Source organism: Pseudopodoces humilis, chromosome 6 (assembly GCF_049639895.1).
Source record: "Pseudopodoces humilis isolate 2021_Gansu_Grassland_sample_001 chromosome 6, ASM4963989v1, whole genome shotgun sequence".
Taxonomy (NCBI): Eukaryota; Metazoa; Chordata; class Aves; order Passeriformes; family Paridae; genus Pseudopodoces; species Pseudopodoces humilis.
Genome location: NC_142205.1, coordinates 22,016 through 46,550, shown reverse-complemented (window position 1 = coordinate 46,550; position 24,535 = coordinate 22,016). Strand labels below are relative to the sequence as shown.

The following is a 24,535-nucleotide window of genomic DNA, read 5'->3' as shown; positions in this document are numbered from 1 at the left end:
TTTAAGATCCTAAGTAAAGTTTAATTTCAAAATCCCACACCTGAAAAGTTTGGGTTCCATTTACTGCATGTGTTAGGGAATATCTCAAACAGTATCAGCACCAGCAATGTTTTAAGATATTTTACTGTATAATCAGTAAGACCTTTGCTGCCAAGACCAGGATAAGATGATACATAATATACTTCCTACTTGATATATCAAAATTACCTTGTACAACTATTATATTCTGCTGACCTGTTCTCTTTTCTCCTTAGTTCCATTATTTAAATAGAATACCATATATTAAGGAACGTAAGTGACATGCACAATAATTTGACTCCACATCTCAGAAATCATAGAGCTTTACTTACACTACAGATGTTTACACATACTATGTACAGAAGCAGCTGTCAAAAGAAAACCCAAAAAGAAAATTTAGAAACGTACCATTCCTACTATTTTCACTCCTCGCAGAAGTTACAGCAACACACAGCTCACTGGGGCCAAACTTTTCCAGAGTTTGTTTTTAAAGACCTAATAATGAACATGTACAACTTATAAAAGAAAGATTATAAAACGACTCAAAGTCATTAGAGGAGGACCTCTGCTAAAATGTGAGTCAGTCATGGTAGAGAGAAAAATATGTTTGTATGTATATATTTTACCCCACTAAAATTATACTATCTGGCACTTTTTAAAATTTAATTGGAGATTAAAGGGAAAGCATCTCACGCCAAGTCACAGCCCTAACATGCCGTTAATCTTCAGCAGATCAACAGCCCAGCCTGTCAAAGGGCTTCCAACACTCAGTTTGACCATCAGGCACAGCACCTTTTAACTGCTCTTATCACATGTTTAAGTTAGGAGATTTAAAAAACTTTCAACAATGCTTTCTGACCTCAAAATGGGTGCTTTTTCTTCTTAAGATATGACAGTTACCACAGAGATCCTCCATAGTGGTTTATCTCCTCCAGCACTGACGGGTAGTGGCCTTCATCCACCTACTTTCATATTTTTCAGTGTGAATTTGCTCCTTCTGGTCACGTCAGTCAAAAAATCCTTATGTTACAAGACACTAAGAAAACATCAATTTCAGTTATGTCTACAGAATCCTGTAAATCTCCCTAAACCTGAACAGAAAGATTTCCTTCAGTGAATGACAGAAGTTGACTTATTATTTATTGAGCTTACTGCGGAAAAGCAAGACAGCCTTGATGCCCAGAGAGCTCCACAAACCCCAGCCATAAAGGGCTCAGGCTTCTGCAAATTTATCACTTTAAATTCATATGGAATGTATGAAAAATTCAAGTGCAAACAAAAATCAATAGGTACACACATGGTTGTCTCCTACAGAATTTCCTCTTCAAACCCACAGGTAAAAGCAAGGAACCCTGTGGGTACATGCTGAGAGAGTTGGGGTTGGTTCAGCCTGGAGAAAGCTCCAGGAAGAAATTCCATTACCTTGCAGTACCTAAAATGGCCCTCAGAGAGCTTTAGAGAAACTTTGGACAAGGACATGGAATGACAGGACAAGGGGGAATGCTGTCCCACTGACTGCGGGCAGGGTTAGATGGGATAACGGGAAGAAATTCTTCCCTTTGAGAGTGGCGAGTGTCTGGCACAGGTTGCCCAGAGCAGCTGTGGTTGTCCCATCCCTGGAAGTGTCCAAGACCACTTGGATGGGGCTTGGAGAAACCTGGGATAGAGGAAAGTGCTTCTGTCTTTGGCAAAGGGTGGAACAGAATGGGCTTCGAGGTCCCTTCCAAGCCAAACCAGTCTGTATTTCCATGAACTAGACATATGAAGTTACATCAACCTACAAGAAAATGGGAAAGACCTCCCTCCATGCTCACTGGGAGATTCTCCAGCCCAGCCATAGCACCTGATCCCACTGGTACTGGTGAACCTCATGTAGAACCTGTCTTACCACAGACAGGGCTTGAGGAGGCCAGGACTACAATTACATAGGGTGAGTCACCATACCTTCATGTCTGCACCCATATTTTAATCCTACCTGCCCTGGGATACTGGAAAATCACTAGGATTTAGAACAGTGGGAATATAGCAAAGGACGTCTCCTCCAGCACCATGTCCTATCTAATGCACACACATCTTGCACTGTGAGCAAGCAAAGCTCAGACGCAGAAGCCACCCTGATGCTTCAACCAGCTATGACCTGATAACACAATTTTCACATTGTGATTTCTTGTCTTTCCATATCACATGACAAATTTCCATAAGTGCTGAATAGAGAAATTAAGATCGCATTTAAACTCTATCACTTTTAACACACAATAGCTTTTTTCATCAGCCTCAGTGAAGATGATTTAGGCATATTTATAGTAACATTAACCACATTTCTTCGGTAGGGCAGTATTCTCAGAATACCAGTTGCCATGCAAAACCATCATTAAAATATGCTTCCAAACCGCCAAATTCCTACATAAACAGAGTCATCATCAGAACATCTTTAAACCATATAAATAATTTGTCCTATGAATTAATAAGGAAACTGAACCAAGGGGATTAGATGATGAACTGTACTGATTCCTGAAGTCTGTGATCATCTATTCTCAAGGCAACAGTAAAGTTAGAGGCTATAAAGTCATTTCAGCTTTTCCAGCCGGACCACACATTCCTGTTTCTACCAGAAATCAAAATCCCCATCCTCTCACATTCAAACATCAAATTTGCATAGAAATTGTCATCGTACCATTCACATAATGGAATTCTGCTGGTACTGACATTTACCTGCTGTCCCAGAAATTCTCATCAGCTCAGGTACTCAGAAAAGCTGGGAATGATCCATGAATTACTGGTTTAACATGCTTTCAGTACCTTGGAGTTTTCTTTGGGCTTATCACATAAATTCAGATAAAACAAGTTAACAGACTATCAGCAGCATCCACAAGAAAATTTTAAAATTCCAGCAATATTAGTATGGATGTTTCAGAAAAAATGTGCATAGGCGGGAAGTCAAGTCCTGGTTTTGACTTTGAACCACTTCAACACCTCCTCAAAATGATTCATCCTCCAGAAGTTGAATGAGGGCATACTTAAACACCCATTACTATTCCCAAAATGAAAACCAGTAACTTTAAAGAGTCATTGCAACCTGTGCTTGTGAGAAAGACACTGACTGACCCGAATTTACAGAGCTGCCTGTTATGTGTTTCAATGCAATATCAACCTTAACTAGATGTAATATCAACCTTAACAAAAGTGCACAAACACACTGTCAAACAGGAGGCAGCAACTATACATGACTGTAGATGCAAATAGAGTGCATCTTGAACAACAATAAATTTCAACTTTTTCTACAAAATTAAAAGCAACTCACCCTACAATTTTGCCTGCTCCTGATCTCCCCTTGAAAAAAAATTAAAATCATCAGTGACCCCAAAATTAATTATTTCTCACTGTATTATTTGGAATTCAATACTTTGCTTCTAGCAAGCCAGCAACTTCAATGTATGCTCACAATTTGGATACAGTAGTATATTTTTTTCTAGCAGCACAAAAATCCTTAATAGGAAACAATGTTGGCATTTTCCCTGATTTTTTTTTTTTATTATTTTGTTTTGTTTTTTTCTTTTTCTTGTAGCACTGGCCTGTCCAGTCAGTACTTCAGTTCCACACTACTCTGCAACTCAGGTCTTGCAAAAGCTGGAAATTTTAGCAGCATTGTCGCTCTATTAAGGAACGGCTGAGAAGAGACGACAGATGCTCATGGAGTCAGAACAGGAGAATTCCTCTAGTTTATTACTCTAGCCTTGTTTTATAGACTAGTTCATGGAAAGTACAGAAAGGAAACTCTTATTGGTTAGTAAACTGCTACATCACCATCATTGGTCAGTGGTGTACACCACCTCCTGACCTTCTCCTGCAAAGAAGACAAGAGGCAGACAAACAGCACCTGGCATGGCTGTTTTCTGTCTCTGAGGATTGTTTTCAAATCCTCCCATGAATTTCTCAGGCTAGCTCTCAGGCAGGACTGAAAAGCCATGCAGCCTGCAGTTTCTGCAGGCTCCCTGCAGCTTGCTCCAGAGCTAGCATCCACACAGCATCACCTTTGATGATTTCACACAAGATCAAGCAGACAGTAGAGATCTAAGCTCTGAAATCACTATAAAATTCAAATGACACTCTCCACTCCGGATTAATGTGTATATTAATCATTAAACAGGCAGGTGCACAACTCTGGCAGGAAATATGCTGCACCTTGCTGCAAAAATCCTTCACAAAACCACCCTGGAAAGTTTATTTTAGAGGAACTCAAACACATTTTTGATAGAAATAAGCAATGAAATCTAAAAGCTGTGCTCCGGATAAACCTGAATCATAGATTTCCCCTAGACAGGGCAATTACATTCAAAACATCTGGGAGCAGTGCCATGACACCAACATGTGGAAAGCGACCAACCTGTGGAAGGAAAGAGGTAATGACACAAGCACAAAGAAACTGAGGGAAAAAACAACACTAAAGCCACTCAATACACAGCTAATCTACTGCAGGAGTAATTTTTTTCATTGCAATGACTGAAAACTAAACAGCTTTTAATCACAAAGTAATTGAAGACATGATTATTCCTTCCCTTTACCATGAAATAATATTAAATCCACCCTAAATTTTCTGAATGGAAAAATAGCTCTCACTTTCTGTATCTGAGTTTATAAAAGAAGTTTACAAAAAATGCTAATTCACCTTTGCCAAGCTTCTTATCCTTTGAGTAGACAAGCACCACCTCAGAGACAGGTATTACATTTTCAAATACAAACACTAATAAGAAAGTCTTCCAAAGAGTGTTTTCCTAGCACAGCTTTCCTTATTTTGTTTCCTTTCAGCTTACAGAAACTAGCAAAGGAAAAAAAGAAGGTTTCTGAAAATCAGGAAATGGAGGGTAAAGGCAAATAATAGAAAATCTGGGATTTTCACAGCTATATTTGTACATCCTGGATAAGTCTCTATGTAAAGCTAGGCAGCACTGTCTAATGGTAAAGGTCATTACAGATAATTTTCACCCCAAAGAGATGTGCAACACCCTCTACCTACACGAAGCAACAACCCCCTATTTAAATTTTTGCAGCACACACTGAGCACACCTGAGATGAATTTGTGTACAGCTACACTTTCACTTCTGCAGCTCTGAGCCCAGCAGTTGTGGCAGGGAATAAAAGGTAGTTTACACACTGGAAAACCCTTGGTTGGAATGCCCAGACCACCTCTGTCAGCATGGTATCCCCTAAACCAGCTTAATTCCACTTCTGCATTTCCAGGGAACTGAAAATTCTGAATCTGGAGATACTGCAGGAAAATTGTTTTACCAAGCAAAGCCACAGCCAGGACCAGGAATGTTCTCCAGACCCTGAGGTGTCCAAGAATTACTTCTCACAATCTTTTCTGGAGATCAGCTGCCCCTCTTTAGCAGAACTATTGCGCAGTTCATCAGTAAAACATTTAAATTCTTCTCCATCATGCAAGATGCACTAAGACGCTTGTTATCAGCCCAACACACAGAGTCCATTTTCTTTAAATTATTCTCAATATCCCCCATTATGCCAGTGTCCCAAATTTAGATTATCAGATTGCTACATATAAAGCTTGTTCTGTGTGCAGTAAAGGGCTCTTAACAACCCTAATGATGTCACAACTCTGCAATAACGACTGAGCCTTTACGTTCTGAATATCCCAAGCACTTCACATTCCTCAAGCCCAAACCGTGCCCAGAATCATCTGCATGCAGCACACATCCCCCAAAACCTTGGCAAGCAACCTGCCTCTCCACCAAATAAATATTTATTTTAAGCAAAGGGAGGAAAAGTGACAGTCTCAAGTAGATCTAAAGGAACTTGTGTGAGGATCAGCCATAAACAAAGCAAGGGAACAAAAGCAGGGAACAAAAAGCAAACATCGTTACTGCTCCAGTGTTTCGGTGACTAAATGAGTATTTTATTCAAAACTGTGCACAAAAGCAAATTAGCATCTCTGTTCACTGCTGTAAAACTGATTATCACATATTCCAGCGCTGCTTCCAAGATGCTGCAGTGGTTTAATGGGCAGATGTGAGCACATGGCTGTGCAAGAACAAAGCACTGGCATAAAACTGCTGTGGTCCTTCTTACAGTGAATTCCAGTTTGGAGCACCTCCCTCCTCCCCCAAAACCACTTACAACATCACATCATTCTGAACTCCATCTTCTGCCTGTTTTACTCTGGTTTTTCATTATGCTTTAGAAGATGTGATTTAAAACCTCCTACTTGCTGGGAATATTTTGCTAAGGAACTCAGGCTGGTATTCCCTGATACTTACAGAAACAGAGAAATGAGACAGAAATGGTGACCGCTGCAGATAAGGACGTGTTTGTAAGTCTAAGTCAGTGATACGTTCCTGGATTTGGCAGGCAGAGGAATGTTATCCTTTATCTGCTTTGTTCCAGGAGGTCTCGTGCTCAGACTGCTCAGCAGGAAGACAGGAACAGGACAGGACTTACTCCTCTCTCTCACACATGAAGTGTTCAGTAATTCCAACAACTAAAGCTCCAATAGGGAAGGCACTGGATGTGTGTGAAGCAGAGATGATGGGGAGGATCCAGCATGATTTTGTCTGACTGCTCTGAATTTTCCACTACTGCCTCCTTACTATAAAGCAGACTGAAAATAAGCAGTGAACTTATTGCAAACATTAACAAAACCTCCCGCAAGTCAAATATTTATGCTGTTCGCTTAGTACACAGTAAAAACTGCAGAAAAGCTCAGGTACTTCAAAAACACTGAATTATTTCACAGGCGAAGTTTTGTTCTTAAAACAGCCCTAGCTGTTTAAGAACCCTAACCCCAGATCGTCCAATAAAACAGTGAGAGGAGCAATAATACAGAATTCAGATTAAATATTAGCCATGAGTTTTCTCAGTGAACAGATTATTTATTTAAAATCATGGAATGGTTTAGGTGGGAAAGGACCTTGAAGACCATCTAGTCCCATGCCCCCGCAATGGGCAGGGACACCTTCCACTAGACCAGGTTGCTCCAAGCCACAAAATATATAATAATTATATATAATACATGTATATATTATATACATGTATGGATAGGCAGAAATATAGATATGCATGCATGAAGACATCCACACATTCCTCCAAGAGCTAAATAAAAGCATATAATTGTTATTTTTTTCTCAGTGTATACATTGATGATGTTTAAGTATTTCCTACTTGAATAGCTGTAGTATTCTTTTTTACCAGTGCAGTGTTTGAGCGAGCCTTTCATTAAGCAGTATGGAAGAGAAAATTATTTTAATGCACAGTAATATCCTAATGAAAACGGAGAAACAGAATGGGGATCAGGTACAAATGTAGCCCTCAGATATAATTTGAGCACTTAAACTGATTTGATTCGAATTGCCAACATCCTTGGATCTATTAAGCAGCTTCCTGACCTTCCTAAACGTGCAAACTGCCTCAGGTAGCTTTTTAAAGACAATAGTTTGTATTTAAGCTTTTGACCAAAAGTTCCTATTAATTTAACAAAGAGAATTGTGATAGTTCTTTTCCAGCTCACAACTCTCTCAGGTTGTGATTTACACAAATCTTGAGATAAAATTCCTCTTCACTGTAATATTCTTTGGCCAAGGACACTCTATTACCACCAAGCCCTTCATTACATTTAATCAGCAACACATAACTGCTCCCATTATATTACTAAAAGGGAAATTTAAAGGATATACTCTAATCTCTTTTTTTTTTCTCTCCAACTGTCAGGTTGCATAGGCAAGTCCTGCTTAGCATTTGCTATCTCCCGCCACAAAAATAGTATTACCATGAATGGAGCACCAGTGCCTTTACACACAAAATCCATATCCCTGGAATCATTTGGCATTTCATTATACAGTCAAAATAAACTGCCCATCACTGAGCCTACACACACAATCCACATACACTGACTGTTCAAGAAGTCAATTATTATCCTGAATTTGTTCATTCAACCCTTTACAATCTCAGGACAATAAATCTATGTGAACCAGAGGTCATTTCTTGCCCTGTGCTTTACCTGCCTTGTCTGCTGAGGAGTGGCTAAAGGAGCTGGGGTTGCTCAGCCTGGAAAAAACTCAGGGGGCTAGAACGAGAAAAGCTCATTCTTACTCTCTAAAACTCCCTGACAGGCAGGTGCAGCCAGGGGGAGTTAGGCTCTACTCCCAGGAAATATGAGGCAGGACCAAGAGGAAATGGCCTCAAGTTGCACTTGTGGTGGGGGGTTAGACTGGATACTGGGGGAAAATGTCTTCATGGGAAGGCTGGCCAGGCACTGGAACAGACTGCCCAGGAAAGTAACTGAGCTCCCATCCCTGGAAGTGTTCAAAAACATGTGGATGTGGTTAGTGGTGGTCTTGGCAGTGCTGGAGAGCGGCTGGACTCGATGATCTTAGAGTGCTTTTCCAACCTTAATTCCATCTGCTAATTAGGCAGCTGGCTGATAACGCAGTTTAGGCAGGACAAGAGGTTGTGTCACTGAGCTGCAGATAGTGCTCTAAAGAGTCTGTTAACTAAGTGTGCAGCATTTTCTTGATTGTACAATAATCAGTGCTGCCAATTTCACTCTCAAGGTTTGAGCTCCCAAGCTCCCACTGCTCCAAATGTTATTTCAGGATGCTGCTGCAGCTTTGTGACTGAGGAATTTCTCATCCCTCCCACCAGTAGCTCCTCTCCTGCCCGTATCATAGCAGCTCGAAGCCCACAGCAGCCTCCAGCCAGCCCAGAGCCCTCTGGAGGTTTGTACTGAAATAGAAGACAGAAGCACATCAGGCACATTCTGTGTTTTCTACTTCGGCTTCGTTAACACCAAGATGTTTATCTTTGAACAACTAAAGCGGCTGGTTCCACATCTTCAAAAAAAGTCACCTGAAGTCCTTCCTAAATCAGCCTTCTAGCTCTGAAGAGCACCACTGACCTGAGGTGTGTTGCTCATACATCTAACTGCAGTCTAAAAAAAAGATTTCCCAGGGAAAATGGGAAACAGAGCATTAACAGATTGCAACTCAATGCTACAATGTTCATCCTTCACTGTGAACACAAGATGTGAGAGATTAGCAGCTTACTGAAGCACAAGGTGTATCTTGACAACGTAAATCAAAACAGTCAAGGCCACAAATATAGTCATCATATACATCTAGATAAGACAAGGCGATTAACATGCCAAATTTAATTACATCTCTCAGTCCAGTAGATAAGCACATGGAATAGGCTGCACATCGAAAATAATTTTCACCTGCTCTTCTACTTCCCATTCGTACCTACAGCATCTAATAACACATTAAGTCCTTTAAAGACAAATTCTTGACAACCGTGAACCAAAAACAAAACCTCCTGCAGAGCCAATACTGACAGGAGACAGAGCAAACCCAAAGCATGTGAAAGAAGACACATGACTGCAAAACTCTGAACATTGTTTGTTTGCACTTCTCAGAGCTCCAAGTTTAAAAACACTACCAGAAACTTAAACTCCTTAATAAACTAATACACAGACAAATAAACCACCTACAGAGAAAAACATGTACTATGTTTTCAGGCAAAATTTTAGACTAGAATTATATGTGAGAAAGAAAAAAGAAGATTTATCAAAACAGGTAAGAGGTTAAAAAGATGAGGTTCTATTAGCAGTGAATAATACAAATTCTTTTTTTTTTTTTATTTGGCATTACCATTCGTAAAAGAAGCCTCTCAAATACAGTCCCCTTAAAATGACAAATATCCTAAGTTTCTCCAAGAGAGTAGCAGGTATGAGGCTATTCCTTAAAGCTCCCTCCCAGCTAAAAGAAAATGCTTATCATGACAGTTGCAAAAAGACATTAAAAAGGCAGGTTTGAACTTCAAGGGTTTACCTAGCCTGGAATCATTTCCATACAAAACCCTTTTCAAACTGTTTGCAAAACACACTCATCTACAGACTGTCAAAAAGTATGAATAAAAAAATGAAAGTAGTTCTCTTCCATTAGTTCAAGTCATACAGACAGTTACCCTCCTCTCAAATCCATAAGGAACATCATCGAAGAGTACTTGGTACTTTCAGTAGCTCCCCCAGAAAGCAGCTACTGCCTAGGATAATCATCCTTTTCACATTTCCTTCTTTTGCAGGAATCAGCCCTGCCAGGGAATTCACCTAATGCATGCAGGCACACACATTGGCTTTCTCACTGCCACAGCTGACAAATCCAAGGCAGGTAGGTAACCATCTTACAGAAACTACTGCCATTATAGAGAAGCCAAGGGGCATTCCCAGCCTATTCCATGAAGATTTCCATTTTCTCATCCAGTGGGATACACTTCAGACACACACAGAACCCAACCCTAAAAGAACTGGTCCCAGCACTGCCAAAACGCACTTTCCATCATCATATAGCCAAAAAATCACTATCCTGTGCAGACACCCCTCATTCCCACACACAGTCATTTGCACATGGCTTCAACCAGCGCAGTCAGAGGGTTCCATCCCTCTGCCCAGAGCCCTCCTTTAGCCCTTTTTTCCTCAAAAAAAACCCACAAAAACTCTGAAGCAGCAGGATTCTCCCAATACCCTCTGTCCTGTTCAATCCCCTCCCACTGCCCAGTCTGCCTCCCCACAAGCCCAGGAGCTTTTTTCCACTAGGCTGCTATTCCCACTGTCCCTCCCCAAGAGCCAGCAGCATTACAGTTCCAAAAGATGAGTCTCCCAAATGCCAGCTACTCCCATAAGGATATTGTTTCTCTCCCCTGCACATACCATTCCTGGAATAACCTTTAACCAAAACCAGCACCTGCTGATTTGCCAAGAGAAGCTTCCTTATTTCCCCCCCCACCAAACATCCCTAGTGTCCCCACCCAGCCCTAACTTGCACACCCTTCTCCTCCAACCTGTTCTCAGTCTGATCCAGTCCCATCTCCACATTAGGCCCTCTCCCCGCCCAGGAACTGGCCCCACACCCACACTGTCCTCCTGTCCACCTGCTCCTCACAGCTCAATCTGCTTCCAACTCCAGCCACATCCACACACACAGCCACCTCCATTCACCCACCATCCTCTGACTTCCATTTATACAGTCCCCAAACCTAACACTGCTGCCAAAAAAATAGCCCCCTACCAACTTCCCTCTAGCCTTACTTTCTGTCCAGGCCTACTAAAACTTAAACCAAACATTTTCCTGGCTCTGCAATCCATCATACCCAGACATCCCATTGTTCCAGTGCCCTAAAATCACATCCCTGCTCCCATACAGCCCCCTTAGAGTCACAACTGATCGCCAGTTACAACTTTGCAACCCCAGCCAACCAACACCAAAAATTCAGCCTTCTCAGAGGTGCCTCTCTGCATTACAAACATCCTGTACTCACCAAGTGGGGCATTCAACATCCGCATCCCATTGCTACCAGACCTCCCCCAGGAAACCCCAGCCACTCACCTCTGCTGTGGACCTCCAGACCTAGCCTTCCACACTGTCACCCCATCACAGCCATGCTGCTGTCACTCCTCGAGCCTATTTCTGCACATCCACCTCTCCTTCTGAACCTAAATCCCTTTTGTCCCCCTTCACGGCTCCTGCCCATCCCTTTACACCCACATCCCCCTGAATCAGCCCCACACTCACACCATCACTGCCTAGAGACCCAGCCCCTATTGTCCCCTCAACATGCTCGTATCCTGCCCTAACACCTGCATCCTTACCATCACCTAGACCTGTTCCTCACCTTTATCATCACTTGGACCTGCCTCTGACCTTTATCATCACCTGAACGTCCCTCACCATCCCTTTGACCTGCCACTCACCTTTAGTGTCACTTCCATCTGCCGTTCACCTTTAACCTCACCTGGTCCCGCCCCTCACCTTTACTGTCAGCCGGCCCTTTCCCCTCGCACCACAACCCTACTGCCCTCACTTATCCCTGGACCTCCCGCAGCCTCCCACCCTGTTTGAGTGTCCAAACCTGCTTCTCGTACCCACCTCCCTATTTCCCTCAAGTGCTCCTTTGGGCAACCTGACCCGGGCCACCGAGCCACTGTTCGGTGTGTGTCCCCTCCTTTATCCCTTGCCCTGTCCCTCAGCCCCATCCCTGATGTGGCTGCTACACACTCCCCTCCGTACCCTGAACCAGCCCGAACCCCATGGTCCAAAGTAACTCCTCAGGCAAACCAATCCCCTACCCCTGAACCAGCCTTTCCCCCCCGTACCCCAAACCTAATCCCTCACTCCTGAACCAGCCCTGAACCCCGAAACGACCCCGAACGAGCCCCTCAACCCCCGACCACACCGACCCCAAACGTCCCTGCGCTCCGACCCCCGCGCCATTGCATGTCCCCGTCCCCCTGCCCCGCGGGGTCTCACCTGAAGCGCCCCCCGCAGTGCTGGCACTGATCGCCCACCCAGCCAGGCTGGCACTCGCACTGCCCGGTGCCCGGCTGGCACCGCCCGCCGTTGGCGCACGGCTTGTCGCATTCCTTGGACACCGCCACCTCCTCGCCGGCGGCGGCGGCGGGGCCCAGCACCAACAACAGCAGCAGCGCCAGCAGCGGCGGCGGCGGCGGCGCCGGAGACCTCCCGCCCCGCCTGCCCGGTCCCCGCCGCGCCATCTGCGGCCGCTGCCGGGTGGGAGCGGGGCGGGCGGGGGGCGGCGGCACAACGCGGACCATCGGCCGCCGCGGGGCCTCCGCCGGTCCCGCTACGGTGGCCGCGAGTGGGGGGGGAACTGAGAGGGCGGGGCAGTGACGTCACTCGCGCGGCCATGGCGGCGGGGAGGGGCGGGTCAGGAAGGCGCGGGTCAGGGAGGCGCGGAGCCACAGGATCGGTTCACTAATTGCAATCCCTGGTTTAGAAAGAGTGCAATCAGTTCTTGGTTAGGTCCTACAGCTGCAAAGCTCTTCACTGAGGGGTGAGTTTCTCATCTCAGCAAGTTTAACAAGCAGAAGTTAAAGCACATGGCAGTTCCTAAACCATGAAATGGCCTTTCCCAGGAAATCAGTCGATTTAAAATTGAGCTGTAAAATTAAAGCCCCTTTACTGCTCCCCATGAGTTAAATATTACAGGTGAGGAAGCAGCAGCTGGCACAGATACAGCACGAGCACTGCCCCAGTTAAAGGAAGGCTAATGGGAGTTAACCACAGAATCACTGGGGTTGGGAAACACCTCCAGAATCACCCAGTCCAACCTGTGACCCCCACCACACCCACACACCCCTTGTCAAACAGCCCAGAACACCGAGTGCTACATCCAGCCGTTCCTTGGACACCTCCAGGAGTGGGGACTCCACCACCTCCCTGGGCAGCCCCCTCCAAGACCTGACCATGCTTTTCCAGGAAGAAATTCCTGCTGATGTCCAAGCTGAGCCTGCCCTGGGCCAGCCTGAGGCCGTTCCCTCTCCTCCTGTCCCTGTTCCCTGGGAGCAGATCCCAAATCCCCCCCGGCTGTCCCCTCCTGCCAGGGACTTGTGCAGAGCCAGAAATTCCCCCTGAGCCTCCTTTGCTCCAGCCTGAGCCCCCTCAGCCGCTCTTGGTGCTCCAGAGCCTTCCTCAACTCTGTTCCTTTCCCTGGGCATGTTCCATCCCCTCAATGTCCATCCTGAATTGCGGAGCCTGGGACTGCCCCCAGCCCTGGAGGTGCTCCAGCAGTGCCAGCACATAGGACGGGCACTGCCCTGGGATGGAGCAGCGCCGTGTGCTGGGCTCCACTGCCCACCGTGGACAATGGAGAGGGGTTGGCTGGGTGTCCACCAGCATCCCGGGGTGTCACTGTACCCCAGGTGACACAAGAAGGTCCCCTCAGAGGTGGGGTTGTGTCCCCCCTACCTAGGGAAGGCCTCCAGCCACCCCACACACTGTGAGTGTGGGCCTGAGGTGCGGGGAGACCTCCAGGCCGAAGGGGAGGGAAAAGGAAGTGTTCAAGGTGAGACTGAATGGGGCTCTGAGCAACCTAGGAAGCAATATGGGAAGAGATTATTCCCTGTGAGGCTGTAAGGCTCTGTCACGGGTTGCCCAGAGCAGCTGTGGCTGCCCCATCTCTGGCACAGTCCAAGGCCAGGCTGGACGGGGCTTGGAGCAGCCTGGGACAGTGGAAGGTGTCCCTGCCCGTGACAGGGGGTGGAATGAGATGAGATTTAAGATCCCTTCCAACTCAAACCATTCTGTGATTTTATGATTCTAATTGTGTAATCAGAAAAAAAAAAAAAAAAAAAAAAAAAAAGAATCTGAAGAAAAGGATACCCTCCTACCCTGGAAGACAAGCAATCTCCAAGGATTTATGGGCCTTAATTTGTAGCGGTGTGAAAAACGAGGTTCACATTTTTTAATATAAAATTTTAAAAGTTTAATAGAAGGACAATTAGGAGACAGAAATAAAACAAAATAAACAAATATGGCCAGGTGCCTAAGCATTCAGCCAAGAGCACACCTTACTAACAAAGGATTGTCCCTTAAAAACAGAAATCTCTTGCATATTCATAAATGCTTATGCATGATTCAAACATTCCTCTTAAGTTTTAGATGTTCCTTTGTTTAGCTTCAGCTCCCCCCTCCCCAATAGAGCAATCCTGGCTCCGTTGAGTCTCACATTCCCCAATAACAGAGGTTCAATAAATTCCTCCCTTGGAGCTCTGGTTACTGCCGTCTTCATTAGGATAAAATAATCTAAGAATGGGGGGTGGGGGGAGGGAGGGGAGGAGGGGTTCTGACTAGCTTTTCAGTCTCTGGGTTATATGAACAAAAGCAGTCTTTATTTTAATACCATGCTACAGCCAAAAATATATATATGTATACATGTATTACACCGCTATTTCTAAGTTTTACCAATAACAGAAATAAAAGAAACTATATTAATACAACAAAGTTTTCCAACATTATACATATAACATTCATTTTAATATTTGCGAAAAACCAATAATATAATATGTATCTATACCAACAGCAAAGGCCGGAACAAGGAAGAGTAAAAAAGTTAAGTCATCCTCTTCTGAGTTTGTGGGCAAAGCAGCAAACTCTGTTGGACACACAGCAAGGATGTCCTTTGCCACAGGAAGGGTAAAAATGTCAGACCTTTCATTTTCAGCAGAGTGAAAAAGACCTGAGAAAGTTAACAGTGTTTGGAGTTCTTGGGTAACTTACCTTTGGTCTGTCTCCAGGAATATGTTTGTGTCTGGACTTACACAAATTGTTTTGAGTGAGGAAAGATGTCAACAGTTGATAATTTATTATTAAAAGAGAAAGAAAGGGTAAAAGATACTATTCACATCTTTCCCTTCTAAAGAGTGACCAGGATTTAGGTGCAGCAATGCATAGACACACGGCAGACTGGGTGGAAATAGCCAACTCACCATATTTAAATAGTTCATTTGTGTTTAGAAATTCAGATGTTACCTACCTGTGTGAGGGAGGTTCTCGGGGGAGCCTTAGTGATTTCTATGTGAGTTACTAGGATAATGAAGGGTGTTGAGCAGATAGGAAAGAAAACATCCTAAAGAGTGGTTAGTTTTTTCTTGTCAGTCAATTATCTTTAGCAAAACCATTGCTCAGAGATTCTGCTTTTTCTACTTGAGGCCTCAAGAAGGAGGATGAAATCTTTGGTTTAGTTTAAAACTGCTAGGCTGGGCTAACGAGGTATTCAAAGGCAACATAAAATCAAAAAGGTGTAAGTGATGAGAAATAGGTTGCAAATCCCTTGTAGGCTGTACAGAAATGGAGACACAGAGAGGCCATTTCTACATACCTGGGACATAGACAACTCCCAGCATGCCCTGAATACGTGGATTCAGAGACCCAGTCATTTCCCAAGGTGCTGCCAGAAAAGCCAGTCTGGCTCTGAGAGTCAGCCAGCTCAGGATACAGACACTGTTCCCTGGATTGTCACTGTGGTGGGATGACCCTGGCTGGACACCAGGTGCCTCCTAAAACTGCTCTCACTCCCCTCTTCAGCTGGGCAGGGAAATAAAATACAATGAAAGGCTCATTGTTGGGATAAGGGCAGGGAGAGATCAGTCACCAGCTACTGTCATGGGCAAAAGAGATTGAGGAAATCAGTTTAATTAATTACCAGTCAAATCAGAGTGGTGTAATGAGAAGTAAACTCAAATCTTAAATCACTTTCCCCTTGCCCCTCCTTTCTTCCCAGGTTCAATTTCCCTCAGGATTCTCTCCCTCCCCCTTCCAAGTGGTGCAGGGGGATAGGGAATGGGGCTGTCGTCAGTCCATCACACATTGTCTCTGCTGCTCCTTCCTCCTCAAGGCTGAATTCTCACTCTCCCGCTGCTCCAGTGCAGGCTTCCCATGGGGTCACAGCCTCCTTCAGGCATCCCCATGCTCTGGCATGGGGTGTCCATGAGCTGCAGATGGATCTCTGCACCCCCATGCTCTCCATGGCTCCATCAGACATGGAGAGAAGCTCCAGCACCTCCTCACAGGAGCCATCCCCGTATCAAAGCCTTGTCAACCAAACCAAACACAGTCACACAGGTGCTTCCAGCTCAAGTTGCTCCCACAAAGTGATGCCAAAATGTTCCAACCAGTGGAAGTGTTTCTTACATGGATCTAAAACACCACATGGATTAGCCAGATATAGCCAGCTCAGGACTGGGGTTGGTGTCTACTGTCAAATATTACCCCCGTCCTCCACTTTGTCTCTCCTCCCATCTGTTTGTGTTCACTTGCAGTTATCTGTGATAACAGTACTTATATTTTCACAACATCTGCTTCCCTCTTTCTTGCCAAGCATAGTTCACTGTTGCATAAAAGACAGAAAGTAAAAAAATTGGGTAAGGGTGCAAATAAATGTGGAGGAATTGTTCCCATCATAGATATCAGCTGAATTTCTCTTCATTGGTGTCAGACTTAGTGAACTGCTTCTGTGCTCAACAGTTTATGTGGATTTTTATCCAGCTAGGTGGATGAGGCACAAGATGCCATTCATCTTTGGATCTCACCTCACCCTTTTCCCAAAAGTAGTTCCTTAAGAGTCATAGAATCACAGAATCATATGGGCAGGGAAACCACCCTGTAGAGCAGATTCCTCCAAGTCCTGTCCAACCTAGCCTTGAACACTTCCTGGGATAGGGCAGCCACAATTTCCCTGGGCAACCTGAGCTGAAACCAATTCAATTTGGGGAATCAAAAGGTTTTCTACCAGATAAATGGAATTATTAGACCTGTGCAGTGATTGATGGTTGTTTTTTATCAAGCAAACTTTAAATCACTTTAAAAAAGTTAAGAAGGATCATCCAGTAGACAGAACAGAGTTCTGATATCACAATAAACCAACACCCCAGCTAACAGAGTGTACATCAGCTGCCTATGGCCAATCTCAAATACTTGGGAGAAGAGTAACATCTGTGAGTGTTGCACAAGAGAAATCCTTTCCTAACCGTGTTAGTGATCACACTGCCATCCTTGGCACTGACTGCATCAAATATTAGCTGCAGGACACAATTATTGTTATATTAACTTTAATCTGTTTCATTTTAACATGTAAAAAATGTTCAAAACTATTTTGGGGTTTTTGTTTTGTTTTGTTTTTTCATTTTTAGGGTTTGGGGTTTTGGGGTTTTTGGTTGGTTGGTCTGGTTTGTTTGGTTTGGTTTTTTGGGGGGTTTGGTTGGTTGGTTGGTTTTTTGTTTTTTATTCACAGGCAGCTTTATGACATGGAATATCATTTGGAAGGAGGGGAGTTAGGTTAGCCTTGACTGGGCTATTTTGATATAAAAAACCAAAAATATTTCATAATAGATGTACTAGAAAGGTTAAAACACCCTTTCCTGTCAACAAGAAGGACAATGCAACAGCAGGACAATGGTGTTTCTGCAGACTGCACAGAGGGAGGAGATTGCCTTGAGGGATGGAAGAGCCATGTGTATCACAACTAAAAACATAACATCATCAGAGCAACACTTCAGTGACTGATCTCTGCTCTCTGGTGACCAGGGACAGGACCAAAGGGAACGGCTGAAGCTGTGTCATGGAAGGTTTAGGTGAATATTAGGAAAAGTCTCTTCCCCCAGAGGGTGGTTGGATACCAAACAGGCTCCCCAGGGTTTGTGGTGGCCCCAGCACTGCCAGAGCTCCAGGAGCATTTGGACAATGCTGGCAGGCTCAGGGTGGGATTGTTGGGGTGTCCTGTGCGGAGCCAGGAGTTGGATTCGGTGATCCTTGTGGATCCTTTCCCACATAGGCTACTCTATCCATGACATTCTGTGATTCACACAACTTTATGCAGTGTGTGAAATAAACAACCAAATCAGCAACCATTTCCAAGGACATTGATTTTAGACAGCTATAAACAAGTAAGTACAACAAGCAAGTATACCACCAAATTAGGTCTGGAATGAGGAGTTACACTCACCTCTGTTCACTCTGGCTGCCAAACATTTATGGCCCCATCTGTTGTCCTTATGTGTGTAGCTGAATCCATATTTACTCAGCACATATTTGCTCTGTATATAAGCCAAGTTACTACCCACTTCATATGCCCAATGACAGGATAGACGGACATGCTAATTAATGAATTGGCCTCTGGGGTGAAATTATGTCTGCATTAAGAAGATTTACGTTGATACTAATAAAGTCAGAACATCATTGCTGATGGCTGAGTCATGGCTGTGCTGGGTATCACAGACATGTAAACAGTGGATGTACCCTAGGAGGCTGGTTCAATGGTATGTTTATCAAAATGGATCAAGTCATGGTGATATCAGAGGTCAAAAATCACATAAAATCATAAGCATAATGCTGCATTGGGCAGGCTTTTTATCTGCTGTTGAAATGAGCTCACAGTGATCCTGAACTTCAGAAATAACTCCCTAGCCACAGGCCTGGAATCAACTCTTCCCAATTTTCTTGTAACTCAGCATCGCCAGTTTTTCTACTCCTCACCCAGCCTGCTGTTTCCACCCATTACAACCTCTGCCCACGTTCCCAAATCCTCAGCACCTTGCACCCTGTCTCTTCTGTTGAAGGTCCTTCCATTTTCCCCAAAATTCCTCTTTCCTTCACCTTTGAGTGCTTCACCTCTGACTTCAGACTTCACCAGTAAAGTCTGAATCCAAACACAATCATGCCCAGACCAAAATGTATTCACTCAAGAAGCTTGTTTGTTTCCTGTGGATGTGTGTGAGGCAACTCTACACAGAAAAACTGCCACGTGGTCTTATTGTAAAATCCTAGAATGGTTTAGGTTGAAAGGGGACATTAAAGACCATCTTGTTCCACCCCCTGCCATGGCTGGGGCCAATGGACCAGATTGTTCCAACCCCTGTCCAGCCTGGCCTTGAACATTCCCAGGGATGGGACAGATAGCTTCTCTGGGCAGCCTGTACTAGGGTCTCACCACCCTTACAGGGAAGAATTTTTGCAAATATCTAACTGTGAAAACCTTGTGTGGACTTGGGTTATGTGCAGGGCCCTGGAAGAACTCTATTGATTACAAAAGTTTGGGGTTTGGTTTTTCATGTAATTCGAAATAAACAGTATTTCATAGGATCATAGAACGTTTTAAGTTGGAAGGGACATTAAAGATCATACGTAGAATCGGGAGGGCTGCTGGATCCATCCAGGTTCAGCAAAAATCATCTCAGTGGCCAAGTTACTTGTAGTGTATCTGACTCAAACCCCAAACAAAACAGCAAAGACAGGCTGCACATTGTTCAGGGCCACACTAGACCTTCTGCATTTCTCACAGAGAAGCATCTCTGCTGTGTCTGACCTCAGCAAGTCCCTGCTCTGATGTCAGGACTGAGGGAGCAGCTGGTACCCATGGTGGTTTGGCAGAACAAGAGCCCTGGCAGCCCCACAACGGGTGCAAGACTCACCCTGCTAACACCATCCCAAGGGTGCAGACAGGCAGATAGATGGTGCCTCATACGTTTGAGGAGGTCTCGCTTTCCCTAGAGAGATTTAAAGACAAGGAAGAGGGGGAAGAGAAGGAAATGCTATTGCATTCGTACCTCCCTATCCTCTCCTCTTTCCCAACTCATTTGCAGAGGCTCCAGAAGCGCAACGCTTCCTTGCCTCAGCCCTTTCTCCTGGGAGTTGAACAGTGCTGCCCAGCCCTTGCCAACACAGATACAAGGAAATGTGATTGCTGCCCTTGACATGCAGCCTAGCACCGGCTGACTCACATATCTGGGGTGGAAACACCTTCCCCAGTCTGCCCTTGGTACCGCCATCCCCTTGGCAGTTTTTACTTCCTGGGAATAGGCATGGCCCCATCAGAGTGCCAGGAAAATTAATCCACGAACACCAGAGGTTTATGTCCAAAAAGGGGACAGAGGAGTCCTTTTACTAAATTCAAATAAAGGGAGAGGCCATGGGGCATTCCCCTGGGGTCTCTCAAATTTTTGGAGGGCACAGCCTCCTTTTTATCCTAATTCCCAGCCGCTTGTCCCTTCTCTCTTTCCCCATAGGCTGAGGTACTTGAGAGGTACAGGCTTCCCGGAATGCCTAATACCTGGGATACCTTCCCCCCCTCCAATGCATAATCCCTTCTTAATTCTTAACTCTTGTGGAATTCATGGTGTTCTTTCAGTGCCTCTTTCGTCTTTCAGAGGAATCTATCCTATTGTTTCTGTTGTCTCTCAGTCATAGTTGCATTTTATTCTGGATGTATTATTCTTAGAAAGAAGTTCTTTACTATAAGGATGGTGAGGCCCTTGCACAGGTTGTCTAGAGAAGCTGTGGCTGCCCCTGGATCCCTGGGAAGTCTAAGGCCAGGCTGGACAGGGCTTGGAGCAACCTGTTCTAGTGGAAGGTGTCCCTGCTCACGGCAGGGCAGCAGAGCTGGATGGCCTTTAAAATCCTTTCCAACCCAAACCATTCCATGATTTTTTTATGAAGGCTGCAGCTCACTTGCCCTTGGCACAATGCATCACAGTCCCATGACTTATCTTATAAATCTACTTTTGGCATCCACCTCTCAGATGACAGAGGTCTTGCAAACACAGGATAAAGCCCTGTACCTTCCTGTCACCTCCAGATTACCCCTGATAGATCACAGCTCCCTGATAGTAGCAGGAACACACTGCAGTCCACTCCAGCTAGCACCAGCTGCCCATAGCCCCAGCAATCTTCTTTCCTTTCCAGCTTGCAAAAGCCAGGCTACAGCACCTCAGGAAACCCCCCAGAATCCAGAAACCCCCCATTTTGCATGCAGGAGACTGTCCCCTCTGTGCTTTGCACTTACTCTTCCCCAGCTGACCCCAGCCACAGATAAGTTCCAATAGTTTCTCTTTGCAGGATTTTTTGTGCAACCTTTAAACCAAGTGCATGAACTACTGGGAACAAAGCCTTTTCCACCAGGAAACGGCCTTGAGAAGGCACCAGCTCTCACTGCATTCACAGCCCCACAGCTTCTGGCAGCCAAAATGCACTCAGCTGCTCCTGAATGGGAAGTCCTATAGGGAGGCGAGGTAAAAATTCCTTACATAGGATTTGGTTTCTTTCTGACATAGTTGGAAAAGAAGGGAATGAAAAGGAAAAGCTTAGTGAAATCAGATTTGGCTTTCCAGAGCAGAGCATCTGAGTACCTCACTTCTGCATCCAAGTGCCTCCTTTCCCTGCCCCACTCCCAGCATTCAGCCAGCTCAGCTCTTGGCTCAGCTCTAGTTGAATGCAGACAGATTCTTTCCTGTGAGGGTGGTGAGGCCCTGGCACAGGGTGCACAGAGCAGCTGTGGCTGCTCTGGATCAGTAGCAGTGCCCAAGGCCAGGTTGGATGGGGCTTGGAAAAACCTGGTACAGTGGAAGGTGTCCCTGCCCATGGCAGGGGGGTGGAACTGAATGAATTTTAAGGTCCCTCCTAACCCAAACCATCCTGTGATTGGATGATTCTATGATCTGACACATAAACACTTCAGGACAACAAACAAGAAACCTCAGGCTTTGAGATCTGGCTTTGCAGCTTTGTCATTCTTTGGTCCCCAGTGCAGGATTTTTGGTGCAGTGTCTTCTGCTCCGAGCGATTTCCCACTCCAGCAAACAGGCTGGCTACTGCAAGGCAGGAGCACAATACATCTGCCATAACAGCTGAATTGGCCTGAGCTCTGCAGAGCTAATCATCCATGAAAATGCCCCTCCTTGTCATCCTGGAAGAATTGACTTTAATGATGAGAGACATTCTGTTTCAAGCCTGGTCAAAAGAGTAGGACACCTTTCAGGGAGATTTCAGCTCATCCTTGGGAGCATCCCATGCAGTCAGAGAGCTCAGAGCTTTCTCTTAACCCTCTCATAACCTGCAGTCAGGAATTTCGGAAGCTTAATGCAGGATTAATACAAGAGTTGAAATTATAATATATACAATTAATACAAGACTTGGAATTTGGGCTTTTAAAATTATTTTTCTTGGAGATCTTCTTAATGTGTTTCTCCTAGCCCTGACTGTCTGCAAGTGCTGGGGATCCATCATTCTCCACACCTCCAGCTCCCCCACCACCCTTGGCATTCGTGACCACCAGAATCATAGAATGATCAGGCAATCACATAATGGGTTGAGTTGGAAGAGACCACCTCATTCCACCCCCCTCCCATGGGCCGAGCACCTTCCAGTACCCCAGGTTGCTCCAAGCCCCGTCCAACCTGGCCTTGAACACTTCAAGGGAGGATGTCAAGGTTTATCATAGAATCACAAAATAAACTAGATTGGAAGAAAACTTTGAGATCGAGTTCAACCTGTGACCTAGCATTACCTTATCAGCTAAACCATGGCACTGAGTGAGCCTCATCAAGTCTTTTTTTAAACACCTCCAGGGATGGTGACTCCACCCCTCCCTAGGCATCCCATTCCAATGCCAAACCACTCTTTTTGTGAAGAATTTTTATCATCTAATACCTAGCCTAAACTTCCCCTGGCACAGCTTGAGGCTGTCACTGGTTGCCTGGGAGAAGAGACCAACCCCCACCAGGCTACAACTTCCTTTCAGGTAGTTGCAGAGAGTGATGAGGTCTCCCCTGAGCCTCCCCTTCTCCAGGCTAAATACCCCCAGATCTCTCAGTTGTTCCTCAGAAGGCCTGTGTTCCAGGCCCTTCACCAGCCTTGTTGCCCTTCTCTGGATACATTCCATCTCAACATCCTCCCTAAATTGAGGGGCCCAGAACTGGACGCAGCACTCAAGGTATGGCCTCACCAGTGCTGAGTACAGGGGAAGAATGACTTCCCTAGTCCTGCTGGCTACACTATTCCTGGTACATGCTGGGAAACCTCCTATAGCATCTCACTGGAAATGTTCTTGCACATTGTGTTTAGCCCAATATCCTAGCACAGCTAAAAGGATACAATTCCTGGCTCCTGTCCTTACATCCATGCTGTACATTCAGTCTCACATCCAGGCAGCCACAGATGGGATTTATCTCCAGCATGCACAGGGCTGCTATCTGTGCCTGTGCTCAGGCTGGCAATGCCAGCAGGACCCTGTGCTGCTATTTTCCCCTCATTATTCCCTCTATCTCCCTAAGGCAGCAGTTTTTCCTCATGCTTCCCCTCTCTGAGCAGCATCCCCTAATAGCCCAGTCTCAGCTGTGGGGGCTATGAAATGTGATAGAAATGTTGGGATATTTATCCTACCTCCCAGCTGGGCTGCACTGACTGTCAGGACTTTGATGAGCCCAGATTTAGGACACAGCTGCAAAGAATAATTTGTGAGTCAGGGGCTGAGATTTTCAGGGGGTTAATAAAGACCCTCCCCATTAGTGAGTTGGGTGGAGGAGATGGTCATCTTGAAAGGAAGTGGTTGTAAGGGTCCCTGGAGGAGAATACTTACTGTGGAAGAGGGCATTTCTCTCTGTGAGAACAACCTGAACTCTCTTGCTAGTTATTAGTAACAATAATAACTAAGTTATTATTAGCAGGCTGAGAGAGCTGGGGGTGTTCAGCCTGGAGAAGAGAAGGCTTCAAGGAGACTGTCGTGGTTTTAAACCAATAACTAAGAAAATTACTTATTTCTTGCTGTGAGATATGGATTAGAACAAGAGCAAAACAGGCATAAAACTTAAAAGGGAAAAAAGAAAGAAAGTTTATTGACAAACTACAATAAGAACACCAGAATAAACTTCCAGAAAAAACCTTTTCATCCCCTGTCTACCCACTATTCCCTTGTTCACATGACAAAAAGAGACAAAAAACTTTGGAACTTTGATGGTTAAAACAGTCCCAATTCTTGCTACAGTCTTTTCACCAGTCTTTATAGAGAAACAGAAGTTTCTTCCTGTTAATTTATGGAGTTTCTCACAAGAAAAACTATTTTTGTTATAGTTTTCCATTGCTCTAGTGTTAGCTGCCCAGAGCTGCTGTTATTAGAGCCCACTCCTCCCATTTTCACATCACTCTCAAGTGTGTATGGGCCATGAGTCTAGGGATGGGATTTTTAAGGATAAGTTATTCAAAGGCAAAAAAGTCTTCTTCATCTGTTTCTGTGAGCTTCACTAGAAAACAGTTTTCTCATTGCCTCTCAAGGCTTCAAATCTTCCAGCACTTCACTGTACCATAATTACTCTACTTTTTTACTCAAAATTTACACTTTGAACACTCTATCCCTCCCTATTTACTGTCATGAATTAAAGGAGTGTTTT

At 44.9% G+C, this 24,535-nt stretch overlaps 1 protein-coding gene across 1 annotated transcript in view; it reads right to left on the bottom strand.

Annotated features, from left to right (window-relative positions):
* The window catches only part of ATRN (attractin), a 148,726-nt gene extending 136,092 nt beyond the window's left edge, over positions 1–12,634 (bottom strand). The window contains exon 1 of the mRNA XM_088056270.1: positions 12,330–12,634. Within this exon, the coding sequence (XP_087912396.1) occupies positions 12,330–12,634 (305 nt within the window). The remainder of the gene's footprint in view (positions 1–12,329) is intronic.
* Between the last annotated feature and the right edge of the window lie 11,901 nt (positions 12,635–24,535).